General features: G+C 52.0%; 2 protein-coding genes across 13 annotated transcripts in view; both read right to left on the bottom strand.

Annotated features, from left to right (window-relative positions):
* Positions 1–16,997, bottom strand: part of ARHGEF9 (Cdc42 guanine nucleotide exchange factor 9) — a 212,301-nt gene that overhangs the window by 103,395 nt on the left and 91,909 nt on the right. The window contains exon 1 of one of the 12 annotated variants that reach the window (XM_074551331.1): positions 11,119–11,273. The exons of 7 other annotated variants lie outside the window; for them this stretch is intronic. Coding sequence is in view for 3 of the 5 variants with exons in the window: in XM_074551327.1 (XP_074407428.1) it covers positions 7,252–7,281 (30 nt within the window). In the remaining 2 variants the exon portion in view is untranslated. Of the gene's footprint in view, positions 1–7,251; positions 7,287–7,416; positions 7,723–11,107; positions 11,274–16,997 lie in introns of those variants that run through there. 4 more of the 12 variants (XM_074551330.1, XM_074551329.1, XM_074551333.1 and 1 more) reach the window with 4 other exon arrangements.
* Positions 11,199–12,021, bottom strand: LOC102063968 (uncharacterized). The gene has a single exon (XM_074551334.1). The coding sequence runs from the start codon at positions 11,469–11,471 to the stop codon at positions 11,292–11,294; it is 180 nt and encodes a 59-aa protein (XP_074407435.1). The 5' UTR covers positions 11,472–12,021; the 3' UTR covers positions 11,199–11,291.

Genomic DNA, 16,997 nt, shown 5'->3' with positions numbered 1-16,997 from the left:
TTAGAGGGGATATTGAGGAGAAATCCTAAATCCTTCCCTGTGAGGGTGGGCAGGCCCTGGCACAGGGTGCCCAGGGAAGCTGTGGCTGCCCCTGGATCCCTGGAACTGCTCCCTGGATGGGACTAGGAACAACCTGGGATAGCAGGAGGTGTCCCTGCCCATGGCAGGGGTGGAATGAGATGAGCTTTAAAGTCCTTCCAACCCAAACAATTCCATAATTCCACTATTGCATCACTATGAGCACGGCAGTCCCTTTGCACTTTGCCAACACAACCTCAGTCTGGAGCTGCTGTGAATAATACAGAGAGCTGCTGGTATTCCCAAGCCTTTGATCTTCATTTGACTTTTGAGGGTTTTCAGGCACCATTTTAATTTAAAAATAGAAGAAGTACTCAAGTATTTATACAGCACAAAGGCTTTAAAGGCTTTAAAACTTCAGAAAAGATTTTTAAGATGCCAGGATGAAGAATGTCAAGTATTATTATTGTTTGAATTTCAACCTGAGTTGGAAAAACCCTGCAAAGGTAAAACTGTCTGCAGGAGAAACAGAGAGGCAAAAAGGGCAGCAAAACCCACTGCAGCGATGGGGAGATGTTTCCAGCTGTGGAGACCTGTTCAAAGAGGAGCAGAAATCTTCCCTGACCAGCTGAGAAAATCACTACAGACATGTCCTGCCTGTCCTGACAGAACAGGAGGGAACGTGCCCCAGGGAACAATCCTCCTTTTGGGGAGAGGATGGCCAAACACAGAAGCTCAAAAAGGAAAGATTTGGGAATTAAGATGTGAGCTCATGCCACTCAGTCAGAGACAGCACGTCCAGAGCATGGCTGGGCTGCCTTGGGTGCCTTTTGTGCCATTCCTTTGTGCCCCATGAGCCCCTCCTGGCTCTTTTTGCAGGCTTTGGGGTGGGAATTGTGGATACCCTGGGTGGTTCTGCCCCAGAGCTTAGTCCACAAGACGCTCAACAGCTACTCCAAAGCTCCTGGTTTTACTGAGGTATTTTTACTTAATGCAGATTAATTTCTCGACAGCACAGAAATACCACAAAAGGCTTAGAGAAACAAAAAAGCCTCATTTAGATGAATTAATAACAGAGAGCAAGTGTATTATTATTGAAGGCTCTAAAGAGGTGCAGAGCTCTTCTCTAGCTGCAAAAACAGAAGGCTGAGCTCTGACGCTGCATATGCAAAATATCTGAGGCCAAATGAATCTTTGGTGGAGCCCTGCTGACATCACTGTTGGGATCTCGGGTGGAATTCAAGATGCTGCTTTAAATGAGAGCAGGGAGCTCCTGGGTGGGAGCTCTGCTCTGCCAGGGGCCCCCGCAAAGCCCAGAGGGTGAGAGGCATTTTTCATCCATCTGCTCCAATCCCACCTGCCTCCAACACAGCGCTTCTCATCCTCACTTGCCAAACCCTTGAACAGGAAAGGGCAATTTCCTTCTGTACATTTTACAGAAAGAGAAACAAAGCTGTAGAAAGATGAAACGGCCCCTGCAGCATCACCCTGGCAGCAAGAGGTGGGGAATGGGGGGCAGTTCCCCTAGACCCCAGCCCTTGGAGGGCCCCATCATTCCTAGGTGCTCCAAACACTGGGCAGACACAGCTCAAACCAGGCTTTTCAATAAATAATGGAGAGCCCTGATGGATGGTGAACAGAAAAGCCCATCCCCTCTGCTGAGCTCATTAGAATTTCTAGTTGTAACAGAGATTTTTGGATTTAAAAAGATAGATTTAAATTCTCTTGTCTCCAAACACCAGAAACTCGAGAGCTAATGGAGGTGAAGACAGAGTGCTCTGGATAAACACGTTATCCTGTCACCACCAATTGTTGTGTCTCTCTCAGTGTGCTCTGCAGCTCAGACACTGTCCCAGGCAGGGCACGGAGCTGCCTGCACTCCTGCTCTCAGCCAGCGGGGCAATTTCAGCCTCCTTGGGAAGGCTTTGATATTGGAAAACCACAACTGAGCTTTCTCTGTGCTTGAAAGGCACCCACGGGCTCAGCCACTGCGAAAGCATTTGCACTGCCCTCAGAGATCAAAGCTGCTCAAAACCTTTCGCTTTTATCGGGCAAATTAAAAACAAACAAGGCCTTTCCTTCCTTTGCTTTCACTCTGCTAACGCCCATTCCCCTCCCAGGCTTTCCAGGCGTCCTGCAGGACACAGGGATTCCATGAGCAGCCTGGAATTAAGGCTGGCATTGGCGATGGAGGAGCAGAGCTGCAGCACCATGGAGAGCTGAGAGCACCCGCCCGCCGTGCAGGGCTCTGTGCCTCCTGCTCCCATCCCTGCCCGTGCCAACGCTCACAAGAGTGCTCAGGATTCAAACCCCTGGCATCCCTGCTGTCTGACTCCCTTGGATTTTTGTTTGTGCTCCTCTGCGTGTCCATAATTTCTGCTGCTCCCCCCTCCCTGCCCGGCCAGCACGGAGCAAACTGCGCATCCCTGTGATCCCTGATGCTCCAGCACAGATCCCAATGGGACCAGACAAGCACTCATCCAGCTGCAGGAGCCCTAAAACGGTGATGAAGCCCTTCTGAATGCTGTGTGGGCAGGGCACGCACGGCGAGGAGAGGGGGAGAGCCGAGGAGCAGCAGCCCGGGGCTAAAAGTGGCTCTTGACTTCACTCTCCCATTTGGGAGTAGGTGGAGGAGGTGGGTGGCCGTGAGCAGAGGGGAGGCGGAGGGGGCAGCAGCTATTTCCAGCTGCACTCATGTGCCATTTCTCTCAGTGCTGCGATTTGAGAGAAAACAGCAGGAGGTGGGGAGTGGGGGGAACCAAAAAGGAAAATCACAGACTCTGTGCAGGAGAACATGTTAAGGAACAAGAGAGAAGTCGTTACCAACAGCACAGCCCTGAGATTCTACCAGTACTGGGGGGTTTAAAAATATAACAAAACCCAAGGCTGCCGGGACTGCTTCCCTGCACTGCGCACAAGAGGATATGATGGAAATGAGGCCACCGACTGAGGGGCCCAGGCCAATGTGTGGCCCCAAAATGATGGTGAAAGCTGCTGCTTGCAGAAAGCCTCGCTCCTAATACACTGCGAGGTTTTCTTGGCTCCCAGAGATTATGTAATATGTTCTTGCCTGCTGCTGCTGCTGCTGCTGCTGCTGACTCATATTTTCCAAAATATATCTGGGAAGGAAAACATATGCACATGTGTTTTAATGCATAGGTTTCCCTGGCCATGTCCAGAGTGACCCACAGGGAGGTGCAGCACTGCCTGCACACGTATGTACACATGTGTGTGCCCTGACATGTGTGGGGAGGAGGGACAGGGACAGCCTGGCAGCTGCTGGAAATCGGAGATTAAAGCAGCACTGCTTTCTGGGGCAAAGCACACAACTCTACCACAGTGCAGGAGGGAGCAGGGGACAGGGAAGCCAGGGAGGGAGACAGCAAAGGGAGAAGCACGGAGCACACGCTGCCAACAACCTCCAGCCAAACCTGGGCTCTGGGGACCAGACACAGGCTCGTACTGAGCTTCAAATCAGCTGGGAAAATGGGCTTTGTGGCAGCTGGGGCCACGGTGACAATCTGCAAATGGCACTGGGCTGACAGAGACATCGGGGCTGGCCTCAGCACATGGCTCAGCAGCACCCAGCCCTGCAGAGGGGTGCTGGGGGCAGCAGGACCAGTGCTCCCTGAATTCCATAAATCTACAGTCTGCCTCCTGTTAATGCCTGGGAACACACTTCCCAGGCTCTGGGTGTGCACTGAAGAAGCCAGGCTTCTCCTGGCTGAACATTTCTAGTTCTAAGGCAGCCTGTTAGTCTTAAGCAAATTTGTTCCCAGCCTGCAGGTTTGGGAGGTTTAGCTCCTCTGCTCCATGCCTGGGTGCACTTCTAATTCCTTAGGAAAGACTTTTTGACAATTCTGCAAAACTCTCAGTATCCAGGAGCTTGGATCGATCTGCTGCTGGGCATTGGAACAGAAATCCATCTCCCCTGGTCCAGAGGAGACTGAAAATCTATGCAGATGTCAGCCCCTGATCACCACATCTCGGCAGAAGCCTCGCACCGATGACAGCCTGGTTTCATGCACTGCCTGCTCCTCCTGCCTGTGTGCTCGGGCAAAATCAGGGGACAATTCCCCACACAGGGACAGGTGACAGTCCCCTCGTCCCCTTCTCACCTTACACACACCTCTAGAGAGTGAACAGGCCCTCTGCTTCAGCCCTGCACCATCCTCATGCCCATACAAGGCTCTGTTGATATTCCCTGCCTTACGCAGCCAGCACCAGAGTTAAGACAATTCTATTTTAACACCTGAAATTTCATCAGAGCCAACTGCTCTTTCTTGTTCTACAGCAACTTTAAAATGTTTCATCTGCATTCAAAACTGCTTCTATAATTGCTACTTTTTAACTTAATTCTCCTAGAACTTCACAAAAGAGCAAACATCCAGCGTGCCTAAAAGACTTTGGAATAAACCTTAAAAACAAACATTAAAGATTGATCACGCTTTCTCAAGATTATACTAAAACTGACTGAAGCTCAACTAGATAAGGAAAGAGAGTTGCATTAAATTAATCAGCACCTTATCAAGCCAGGAAGAAAGAACTGTAGATAACAAGCCTTCCCTAAATTTGGTATCAGAACAGAAACTTCAGTGCACGACGTACTGAGAGAACCTTGTCAGATTTACTGAGCACAATACAGGGGAGTGGAGCAGCAGAAATAGCAGGGGAATGAGGTCCACAGAAATGCTTTGAAAAAAACCTGTTTTCTGGTAATGCCAGCAAGAGCTGATGCTTTTGTCAAACTGAACAATTTAATTTGACAAAACTTTTCCCCAGATATGCCCAGCAAATTAACCCGCTCCTATTGGGGTGGAAGACGGGTCCTTAGGGGTTTGTCCTGTTCGTGTAGCTGAGGCCAGACTGCATTTGCCCGATGACAAGGGAACGGTTCCTACACAATTCTGTCCCTTCTGCTTTCCAAGCCCTCGGAGCTGGGCTGATTCCTTGTCCAGCATCTCCCGATGTGAGCTGCAGCCACTCTCACAGCTCTGAGCTCCCGTGCAGGGGCTCAGAACCCCCAAAACTGGCACCAGCAGCAGCTTAACCCTTTGGAAACTTTGGGACAAAAATCCCGAGTCCTGGGGGTGAACAAACCCAGCCAGCAGCACCCAGGGATTTTGCGGGATGCCTGGATGCGGCACAGGGCAGCGCATCCCTGAAAACCAGACACTGTCCTCAGCATTCCAGGCGGGACAGGAGGGGAGCAGGGCTGGGGACAGAGCCCTGGCAGGGAGCAGGACAGCCGGGCTCGCTGCTTGCCCAAGCAGGAGCAGCGGGAAGGACATTCCAGCCTCAGTCCCCGGCACAGCGCAGAGCCCCGGGCGCGCCGGGCAGCGACAGCCTCGCTCCAGAAGGACAGGAGGACACCGGGGCACACACGGCTCATGTCACCACTGTGACCAGCCTAGAAATCCACTCGGGGCTTTAGCCAGGGACAAGCAATTGGGGCTTTATCCAGGGACAAAAAGGGGAAACAAAGAGCCGGGCTGCTTTAAGCGGGGTGAGCCTGCTCTGCCTCCCTGGCACCCAGGGCGCGCTGCCGGCTGTCCCCAGCAGCCACAGGGGTCGGTGCCGGCCCTGCCCATCCCGGACCGGTCCTGCAGCAGGGCAAGGGGCAGGGAACAGCTCATCCCGGGAGAACAGGGATTCATCCAGCCCTGGGAACAGCTCATCCCCGGAGACTGAGCCCAGCCCGGCGAGCAGGGCGGGCTCAGCGCGATGCAGCCGAAAATAGCCCCACGCCGGCTGCCAGCAGCCCATACGTTGTGTTATATATGTCTCAGCTGATGCAAAGGAAGGGGCAGGCGCTGAGCCACATGGCCCTTCACATGGGCACGGCCACACTCGGCTGCTCCCGGCTCCCAAATCCCCCAAACGCAGCCTCAGCCACAGTGCCCAGCACCAGCCTGGCCCCGGCGCTGCCCCACGGCAAGGGCTGCAGGAAAATGCACAAACCAGACCCCAAACACGGTGGCAAACAGCCTCCCCCACTGCCGAGCCCCGCATCCTGCTCCAGATCCCAGCCCCACTAACCCCAACCCAAAATGCGCCACTCTGCAACCACCCCGTGCCTCAGTTTCCCCAGCTCTGTGAGAGCACAAGGGGCAGCTGCCCAAGCAGCACACTCCTATGAAATTATATCTCCGTGGAGATCCAGACCTAATTCTTTAAATCCTGGCATGCACGCACTCCCTGCATCCCCCAAAATTCTCTTTCATTCGGGTGGTGAAGCTTTCAGGCTGCCCAGCACAGCTCTGGGCGCTCCCTGCCCACCATCAAGGTGGTGTTTCTGACAATGCCAGAGTAATTCCCAGGAAAAGCAGGAATAAGGAGCAGATGCCACATGGCCCTTTGCTGGTTAGAGCCACCCCAGCCGTCTGTCGTGCTCGCAGATTAAGACTCATTTCCACCCAGGAAAGAAATTCAACCACAACTAATAAAATAAAGACAATAAATCACAGTTCCTCCAGCAGCTCTTCCTCCAGGAGCATCTATTTTTAGTGGGAAGCATCAATCACCACAGCTCCTGCTGTCTACAAGAGCTCCAACGGGCAGAACCCAGGTAGGCAGAGCTGGGCCAACACGGGCACACACATGTTCCCCACCAGAAAGGGCACACACAGGACAAGATCATGGCTACCCCTCAGTGCTGTGTGATATTCCTCTATCCCAGATGGAAAAGAGAAGCCACAAGGCAACAAAGAACAAAGGAACGCGCCCAAGGCCACACAGTAAATCCGTGGCAAAGCCAGGAGCTGGCAGAACTATCCTCTGCCAGCCCTGGAACCCCTGCACAAGCACCCTCCTCAAACAGGACAATTCTTACACAATTATTAACATTTGGGAGCTCTCCTCAAGCTTCCCAACTTCTCCTCATTGGAGCCTCCGCAGCTCCGAGACAAATCCTTGAGTTTTACCCAAATATCCCTCCCAAGGTTTCACTGGGAGAGACACACTGAGCACACTGTCACACCCAGCTGAGAAAACGCACAGAGGAATTGGGACACACAGGGAGAGATCACCATTCCAACACGGAGCACACGGACACACATGCAGGCAGGCACGGCACACAGACAAACCCAGCTGAACACACAAACCAAGCACCACAACAAAATGAAGTGACAACACAGACAGGGGTTTCTAGTCACAAACTGAAACTAAAGCAACCAAAAAAAGAAAAAAAAAACCAACAAAACAACTAAAAAAAAAACCAACCAAAAAACTTACATGGATTTTTGGCAATTTTCCTTCAGACATTATACACAGCAGCTGGGCTGTGTACTGAATACCTGATCCAAAAAGAAATATAACCACATTATGCAAACAGATGGGGGCAGGAGTCAGGTGAACATGCAGCTCTTAATAACAGTCATCTACGGGCTGAGAAAGCACCTCTGCATTCCCACTGAAGGGCTGGCATCGGGGCAGATCTTCACTCCCTCCCCAGCAAACGCCAGGGCTGTGCTGCTGCCATCCCGGGGGAAAAGCCAAATGGCAGGACAGGGCAGAGCCACCGCGTCACCGAGCTCGGAGCTGTCCCATCCCCTCCAACTTGTCATGTGAGGTTTTAAACAGAGGTGGGAAATAGCCAGGGTGGGGGAGGAAGCCTTTCGAAACCCGAAGGGAAAGCACTTTATCTGCCTTAAAGACAGAGCATTAGGAGCGCCGTGCAGGCAGGACAAGCCGGGATCATCCCGACGCTTAAGCTCTCAGGGAAGCACCCGGAGAGGGGCACATCCCCCTTTCCCTGCCGAGGAGGTGCCTGAATCTTTAAGACGGCGGATTGCTGCTCGGGAGAAATGGACTTTTTATGGACTGTGGGAAACGGGGTTGCTATGATACAGGCAGAGGCATTTTCATGAATCCTGTGGCAAATAACATTGAATCCTGCTTAAGCAGACAACAGCAAGGCAGGTCTCCCATCACCCAGCCTCAGCAAACACAGCAGAAGCACGGAAAGAGATTATATGCATCACAAATATGCTTTCTGCAGACAAATTTGTATTTTTTTCCTTTGGGGCCATATTTTTCAGAGGGTCAGCACTTTGATTCCTTTAAAGGAATGATCCTTCTGCCTCATCCCTGAGTCTGAGCATCCCCACAAAAGTGAAGAAACCCAGGGGAGTCACGGGGCTGAAGCACCCCCAGGGACCTGAGCGTGACCCCAATGGTGCCAGGACACGGAAAGCTCCAATCCCAGGGAATTTCACAGCAGGCAAATGCCACCCAGAGCAGTGCAGGCACAGTCCCTGGGGGGCACAGGGATCTAGTGGGGACTGGCAGCGCTGTCACCCCAGAAAGCTCCCGGTGCTCACCGTGGGCTGAGCCGCCGTGCCCAGCCTGGCAGAACAGAGGGATTCCTGCACGCCCAGAAATGCCAAACTGCAGCTGCCAAAATACAGAACTGGGGCTGGGGCAGGGCTGGACAGGTGGACACTGAGGCCTGATATGGGAGACAGAGACCAAGCTAAACAAGCAGCCAGCCCAGCCCTCGCTCATTCTTTCACCTCTCGCTTCCTCTCCTTTCCCCCAAAATTCCATCAGGAAGCCCGAGATAACGAGAACACTGCTGCTACAATAACAAAGTTTGCTGCTGCCAACTTTCCTATTGCTCTACATTAACTTTACTTCTTTAACTCCACCAGCCTTCAGGAGGAATAAAAGGCAAAAAGTTGTACTAAAATCACAGGAATTCTCCCAAGCAAGCACGTTCCGCGACGGGAAGAACTCGGCTCCCGGCGCTCCCTCCCAGCAGCTGAGCGTGCACAACCCCTCATCCTCCCCATGCAGCCCCAGCACAGCCCCAGCACAGCCCCCAGGGGTGGAACCACAGGGGAGAATGCAGAAGGACCATGGGGCATGGCAGGAACATCCAGCACCCAACACACACCATTCCCAAATATCCCCCAGGAGTCCGAGCTCTGGATCAAGGAATGCGCCCAGGAAACCGCAGCAGGCGCCGGGCATTCCTCGTAGAAATCATATTGAAAGGTAAACCTCAGTGCCAGAGAGCCCTGAGAAAATAAATATTCAGGCACAGCCACGGCCCACTGTAACTCGCTGGTCAGTTTTGGGGTTGGGTTTTTGCTCATTTTTCCAGCCTTTCTCCTCCAAATCCCTTTGTCGCTCAAGGCTGTTCCCCTGAAAGGATGATTTTGGCTGCTGTTTGATCAATTCCCTCTCCATGGTGATCTCAGCTCATTTATTACCTTTCCAGGAGATTCTGCAACCTATAAAACTAATGACACAGAATGGCCAACAGGCAAATAGAGCAAATTTGAGCTGTTTAACAACCCAAACCATCGTCAGCATCAATTTTATTCACTCGGTTTTTTTTAGGGAAGAAGATTGACTCAGTCTGCTGTGAAGGGAAGCAGGTACCTCCTGCAGATAGCTACAAGTGCAGAGGGTGAACGGAGCCAGCAGGCACCAGAGCATCGTCCTGGGCTTGGATCCCTGGCTCTCCCTTTCCTCCCCACTAAAACAGTGGCTCCTGCCCCACAACACTTTTGGGGATGATCGTTCCCACTCTGGCACTCAGGGAAAATTTTTTTCTCTTTTATTTAGAGCTAAAAGCACTTTGAAAGTGCCAAATTTGCAGGATTTAACTCCATTTCCAGTCATGCCACCATGGAAAAGCCATCGGCTCCCGAGCCCTGCTCGGCATTTAACTCCCAGCACACAAACCTCCATTGGGAAATAACTCCATGTCTCCATCTGTAACCTCCAGCTTTGTCTTTATCTATCAGTTACATGATTATTTTTTTTCCAGAGGGCATAAAATAAATAATAGACAGCTGGAATAAGCATGAACTAATTAAATTATCAAGGCAATAAAATTCCAGTGACCATCAGCAAAGATAAAAACATTTTCAAACTGATATTTTTGTTTGTTTTAAGAAATTCTGATTTTTCTGGAGGGTGAAATAATATATTTAAAAAATCCTGAAGACCTCTAACAGAAGCACAGAACAGAGATACATTTTCCAGAGGAAAAGGCATTACTCTTTCCAGACATTCCCTTCGTATTCTCTCCAAACTTCTCGTGCTGCCACTGGAGCCCCCAGCCAGCCTGCTCCCAAGCTGTAAACATTGCAATTTCGGGCTAGAAGCACCTCTAACTGCTGGACACCTTTCCAGCAAGCCCATAATGCACAACTTAGCACTTCATTTTCCAGAAAATCAATGTAAATAAAGTCACGCGAAGCAACCCATCTCAAAAGCTCGTTATCCTTGAGGTGGGCAAAGATTTTTCTTAGATACATTCCCCAAAATTTTATAAATACACACACACATGAAAAAAAGAAAAGCAAGCCAAAATCAGATCTCTAGAAAATCAAAGCAAAACCCAACCCCTCCGTATCTGTTGCTTTAGCAAAGAAAAACAAAGCTTGTATTTCCCTTTCTCCCTTTGATCTTTCCTTCCCAATTTGCAGAGACAGAAACCACGTACAACCAGAATAAAAACCCAGCAGGCTATGTTTTGGTGCCTCTCACATCTCTAAAGAAAGGAGCTGGGTTACATCAGTGTGGACATAGAATTTGGAGGCTTTGGGGCTGAATCTTCAGAAATCAAATCAGATCATCAAAGCAACACAGATAAATACAGTAAGTAGAATTATTCTTTTTTTTTTTTTTTTTTGTGGCTGAATGTTATTTTAGCAAAGATTTAATCCTTTAATAGGATTTCTCAAACACCACCCTCCCCCCCAAAAAATGCCCACAGCTCGATTCCGTTGCACACAGCAGCACCTCTCACCTGGCACCTACACGGTTACTCTCACAGACATTGCACATTAACTGCTTGCTAGAAATCGCACACAAAATGACTTATTATCAACTTGAGCCTCTATTTCAAAGGAAAGCAAAACAACACAGCCAGTGCTCACCACAGACAGACCATTTCCACTCTGCTGCTGCCTAAAGAAGCACAGCTCTGTCTCGCTAGCACAGAACCACGGAGCACTGGACCGCTATTATTATTATTATTTATCACATTTAAAACCCCGGCAAAAGCAGCTACACTTACAGGCATACTTAAAAGACAAGACATGACAAAAGATTTAGGGAGAGATAATAATACCAACGTCATACATATCACAGCGAGGCCATGTTGAAGCTCAACGCGTTTCCCCCCTCAGTAAGAAATCTCTCTCTCTCTTTCTCTCTCTCTCTCGCCTTTCTCTCTCTCTCTCTCCCGCTCGTGCTCTCTTGTTGAATTGCTAGTGGTAGTAGTAGCCCCCAACAGCTCAGGAGAAAAAATCCATTTAACGAGTGCCCAGGAAGAACATGAGTATGACATTCACAAGCAATAGCACCACAATCACTGCAAAAACGACCACCGTTTGAACATCCAAGGTCATGGTGCAATGCAGAACACTGTAGTGTTCGAGGTGTGGGGCTGGCAGATTTGGAGAAGTCAACCTCTGCTCTGTAAGACTGTCCATACATCCACCATGCTAGAATAGAGGAGAAAACTGTTCCTGGTTTTGGGTTGGTTCGTAATGCTTTGTGCTCTGCCTTTAGTTTCTCCCCTATCTGCTGTCTCTAGCTCATTCTGAGCCCGCTAAGTGAAGCATCATCACAACCAGTGAGCACTCGGGATGCAAAATCCTTCCTTTAGGAAAAGAGCGAGCGCTGTCTGCAAGCTTCTCTCTCTGTCTCGTCCCCCCTCTCTCTCCGGGTCTCTCTCTCGCTGGCTGGCTCGCTTTTTAATTCGTCAAGCCAGTGCAGATACGGAGCCCGTGTGAGTGTGACAGCTCTGCAAGCTGCTGCGGCTGCATCCCTCGGAGCGAGGCGGACCCTGGCGCATACTAATCAGCTCCAGTGACCAGGCAGCGACGGCATCCTGGCTGTCACTCAAACGCAGAAGGAAGCGCTGGCTCCATAAATACGCGAGGCTTCCGCCCGCCGTGACAGCGAGCGCCACGCAGCCGCGGCTCTGCCCCGCGCTCCCGGCGCGCCGCTCCCGGATGCTCCGGCCCGGCGGCTCCGAGGCGGCTCCGAGGCGGCTCCGAGGCGGCTCCGAGGCGGCTCCGAGGCGGCTCCCAGCGCTCCGAGCCGCGCACATCCCGCTCCGCACCGCCCCGGGATGCGGCTGCCCTGGAAGCGCCCTGGAAAACGCAGCCCCGGGCTCGCTCGGAACGGGGAGGGGAGCGGGAGCAAAGCGGCCAAAATAACAAAAAGGCAACTCGTGGTAACCTGGGAATTCGCTGTCAGCCTGAAATGTGGGAGTGGGGCAGGGGGAATCACGGTTTAGCTCTGTGCAGTCGTTCTCCCATCACGAATCCTATAATATCTCCCCTCAGCACTGTGCTGGCTGTCTCCAGCTAAGAGTTAAACTGAATTCTGACTCTACAGACAGAGATCTATAAAAGGGGGGTAGGACAGATGGAGGACCTTTATTCCTTCTGCAGCAGCCAGAAATGCTCGTTCCTACATTAAAATCACACACACACTCAGGGTTGATGGTCCAGGTGCCAGGTGCTGTATCCCAAACCCCAATCTCAGCTCCCAGAACCAGCAGGTACCCCAGAGAGGCATCACAACGCACACAGACCAGATACACTCAGCTGGAAAAAGCAAATGATTTTCCAGACAAAGACAAATATAGAAATGCTGCCAATGCATATGCATAATGCACTAAAATGTGCATCCGGGGGCTGAGCACGGCACCTTCCAGGAAAGCTGCGCCTCCGAACGCTCCCACACAGACACGAGGCCAACAGGCACCACACAGCACCTGGTCTGTTCCCCTGCAGCAAACGGGGAGAGCTGGGCAGCTTTCCATGTCTTAACCTGGCCAGCTTCAGGCTTTAACCCCACCACCAAGGGCAGCCTGTCCTGCAGTGTCCCCCCTGGGGAAGGGCAGGGCCAGGGGGTGATGCTCCTGCCCCATCCTCCAAAAATTTGAGAGATCCCAGGGGAATGCCCCATGGCCTCTCCCTTTATTCAAATAAAGCCAGAGTGGACACCTCTGTCTCCTTTTTGGACATAAACTGGTGTTTGTGGATTAATTTTCGTAACAACACCAAACCCAGCTGTTCAATGCAAAGCTTGCCTCATTTTCTTTCTTTGCCAAGAGGGCTCCCTCAAAACCAGGAGGGTCCTGTATCCACCCCAAACACCAACAAAGGACAGACTGAGTCTTCACGGGGCTTCCCTTGACGGCCTCCACTCTGGTTTGTGCCAGAGCAGCACTCAGCCAGCACCATCCTGCCCATTTCTGACCAGCTCTGGAGCACAGGCAGGCTGTGATGTGTTTGCAGATGCAGAGGCTGGGCTGTGTTGAGCAGCATTAGAAACAAGAACAGTTCGGGTTCCTTATGTGCTTTATTTTGGGTGATAAGTGCCAGCCAGAGGCTCCCTCCTGCTCCATCCAGGCAGGGACTTTCTCATTCAGGCGGGCAGTGAAAAGCCCTTTTTCACCTGTAAAATCACAGGAGGCTCCTTTAAAGCTGCCCCAGGCTGCCCTGTTAGCACACAGGCCAGACTGGATCCAGGTGATGGATCTGCCTCACCTCCAGCTTCCAAACCTGCATTTTCTATCAAGGATCCATTTTTAGGATAGCCAGTCTGTCTGATGTAATTTTAGACTAATCAGAATAGCAAACATAGAATGATTTGGGTTGGAAGGGACCTCGGAGATCGTTTTGTTCCAACACGTAATAGATGTGGAATATTTATTATTATTGCTATCATCCTTTCCCAAAACAACACAGGCAATTTTCCAAACCATAAACCTGAACTTACAAAAACAGCCAGGAAATTCCAGTTTCAATCTCAGAAGCAGCAACGACTTCCCCACAACATACAACCAGCCTGAATTCAGAGGGGTTTTACGGCCACTTTATCTTTTCCTTTAAACTGCAGTGAGCGCAGAGGGAGCCTGGGTGTGGAGCCCAGAGGAAATGTGAGAAGCAGCCCGGTGGGGATGTTCTGCTGGTCCCCACTTCCCCAGGGCCTGGGGACCCTCAGCAGGCACAGCCCATCCCTGGCTCTGCCTCCTGGGAATGCCAGCGAGGTTTCAAGGGAGAAGCCCTGCAGGGAGCCAGGGGAGCCAGAGCAGGGCAGGGGGAGCAGCAGAGGCTGGGAACCCTCCAGAACAAAGGTGCACACCTCACACATGCTCACTGAGCACTTCCGGAGCCCAACGGGAGGGATTCACTGCCAGCACCGAGCCTGGCAGCGCTGGGCTGGCATTCTGCGAGAGCTGAGCCACTCAGAGCGCGGGGGAGGGCACGGATTACAACAGAGCCACAGAACCACAGAGCCAGCCCCGCCTGGGCTGCCGGCCCCAAACCCCACCACGGGAGGCTGTGGGGACCCCACTGCTGTGCTGCCTGCCCTTGGGAGCCCGGGGATGCTGCAGCCCAGGGATGCTGCACCCAGGGAATGCTGCACCCGAGAGGCTCAGCCACAGCACCCCCTTCCCCAGGTCCAACACCCCCTAAAAGACCAGGCAGGAAAGCCCCGGGTGCCTCCCCTCACCCAGGGGCAGTTTGGGGCTCCAAAGGAGGGTCTGTGTGTGTAACAGCAGCACAAACAGATTTACTGCAGAGAAGCTTCTATTTAAATGATATTCGCAGAATTCCCAACAGTACTTGCTGCTTTATATAATTTCCCATGCCTTCTGCGTGCACTAAATGTTAATTTTACTACGAAAATGGATGATACCTTCTCTTAGAAGCCTTCCTGATAAAGCACACCTACACAGCAGGGGTTTATATAAAACCACGGTGAAGTTGAACTTCATAGAATTCTTTCTGGGAAGTTTGGTCTAAGGTTCTGTATAGAGCGAAAGGGGGAAGATTTGTATCAGTTACATAAACCACACATCCCTCAGCGCACAGAACACGCTGCGGGAGCTTTGGGAACATGGTTTGTGATGCAGGACCAGCCAGGGCTTGTGCTGGACCAGAAGGGAGGGCGGAATTTCAGCACCTCTGCGAGGGACAGCAGCGGGGAAGGAGCCGGGGCTCCGCTCACATCGCACCCATCCCGCTTTGTACCCGCACCCATCTGATGGACACGGGTACAGGGCAGGCAGTTCTGGACACCCCAGTAACAAACAGGGGGCCCTACACTGGCATTAATTACAATACAGAAATTCTGCAAGTCAAGGAAGCGGATGATGCCAAATCCTCCCGTGCGGAACGCGCCGGGCTCAGCCTTGTGACCACGTCTCCCTCCAATGGATGTCTCCAGTAATCAGCACATCCCTCTCCTTGCAGCTCGGCAAACACAGCAGCCAGGATGTGGGGCTGCAATGCTGACAATTCCTGCACTCCCCGAGCAAGGACAGCCCCCAGGTCCCCACACCATGAGGGGACAGTGCAGGGGCTGGGGCTGTGCACGGTGTCAGCCCCAATTCCCTGTCCTGATGTCAGCTCCAATTCCCTGTCCTGATGTCAATCCCTGTGCAGAGTAACAGCCTTCACTGTGGGACAGGCAGAGTGGAGTAACTTATTTTAGATGCCTCACCTTGGAACAGGAAACTCAGGCTAAAGATTGTGTCACAATTACAAAGGAAGATCATGTTTTCATTATGTTGTGTTTCCTACTGTTAAAACTAACTGAAGCCTGGCATGAAGAAACGTAAAACCACACACACAAAATAAATCAGATAGACTCCTCAGAGGCAGTCTGGAGAGTTAGATGCTCCTGCGGCAGGGGCTTGTACCCTGCTGGGTTTCCTTTAGACTGGCTAGGGCTCTAGTCCATCATGAACAATTCCAGTTGTCTGTGAGGAGCAGAGTCCTGTCCCAACACACCAGCTCCACCTTCTATTAACTGGGAAAATGAGCCACTAAACTCTTAAGCTTAATTAACCAGAGAATTCTGGCCATGCCACTGTAGAAGTGGTGTGGCAGGGCCCTGGATGGGACAGGAGGAGCCCAAATCTGCTGCCCTCTGCCCAAAGAAGCTGGGTCTCAGTGAACTGGGGGAAATTTCACACAAAGCAGTGTGGCTCATGATTCTGAGCAGGAATAAAACTGGTCTGGATGGATGAAATCCATGGCCAAGGGGAAACCACTGCTGGTGGCTGTCAGCCCCAAACTGCTTCAGCTCCTTTGTACTCCCACCTGGAGCACAAGCCCCACCCCAGAGCTTTGGGGCACCATGAGGGAAGTTTAAACTTCCCAGCTGAATTAATCCTGCCCCCAAGAAGGAAGAGGCAGCCGTGGCACCCAGGGGTGTGGACGACCTTCTCCTCCATTCCCAGGGGTGTGGGAGCACCTGCTCCTCCATTCCCAGGGATGGTACCCAGGGGTGTGGAGCACCTTCTCCTCCATTCCCAGGATGTGGAGCACCTTCTCCTCCATTCCCAGGGATGTGGGAGCACCTTCTCCTCCATTCCCAGGGTTGTGGAGCATGTTCTCTTCCATTCCCAGGGATGTGGAGCATGTTCTCCTCCATTCCCAGGGATGTGGGAGCACCTTCTCCTCCATTCCCAGGGATGTGGAGCATGTTCTCCTCCATTCCCAGGATGTGGAGCACCTCTTCCTCCATTCCCAGGATGTGGAGCACCTGCTCCTCCATTCCCAGGGATGTGGGAGCACCTTCTCCTCCATTCCCAGGGATGTGGAGCACCTGCTCCTCCATTCCCAGGGATGTGGAGCATGTTCTCCTCCATTCCCAGGGATGTGGGGCACCTTCTCCTCCATTCCCAGGGATGTGGAGCATGTTCTCCTCCATTCCCAGGGATGTGGAGCACCTGCTCCTCCATTCCCAGGGATGTGGAGCATGTTCTCCTCCATTCCCAGGGATGTGGAGCACTTTCTCCTCCATTCCCAGGGATGTGTGGCACCTTCTCCTCCATTCCCAGGGATGTGGAGCACCTCCTCCTCCATTCCCAGGGATTTGGAGCATGTTCTCCTCCACTCCCAGGGATGTGGAGGATGTTCTCCTCCATTCCCAGGGATTTGGAGCATGTTCTCCTCCATTCCCAGGGATGTGGAGCATGTTCTCCT

This window comes from Zonotrichia albicollis, chromosome 14 (genome assembly GCF_047830755.1).
Source record: "Zonotrichia albicollis isolate bZonAlb1 chromosome 14, bZonAlb1.hap1, whole genome shotgun sequence".
Classification (NCBI taxonomy): Eukaryota; Metazoa; Chordata; class Aves; order Passeriformes; family Passerellidae; genus Zonotrichia; species Zonotrichia albicollis.
This window is presented reverse-complemented; position numbering and strand designations above follow the sequence as displayed.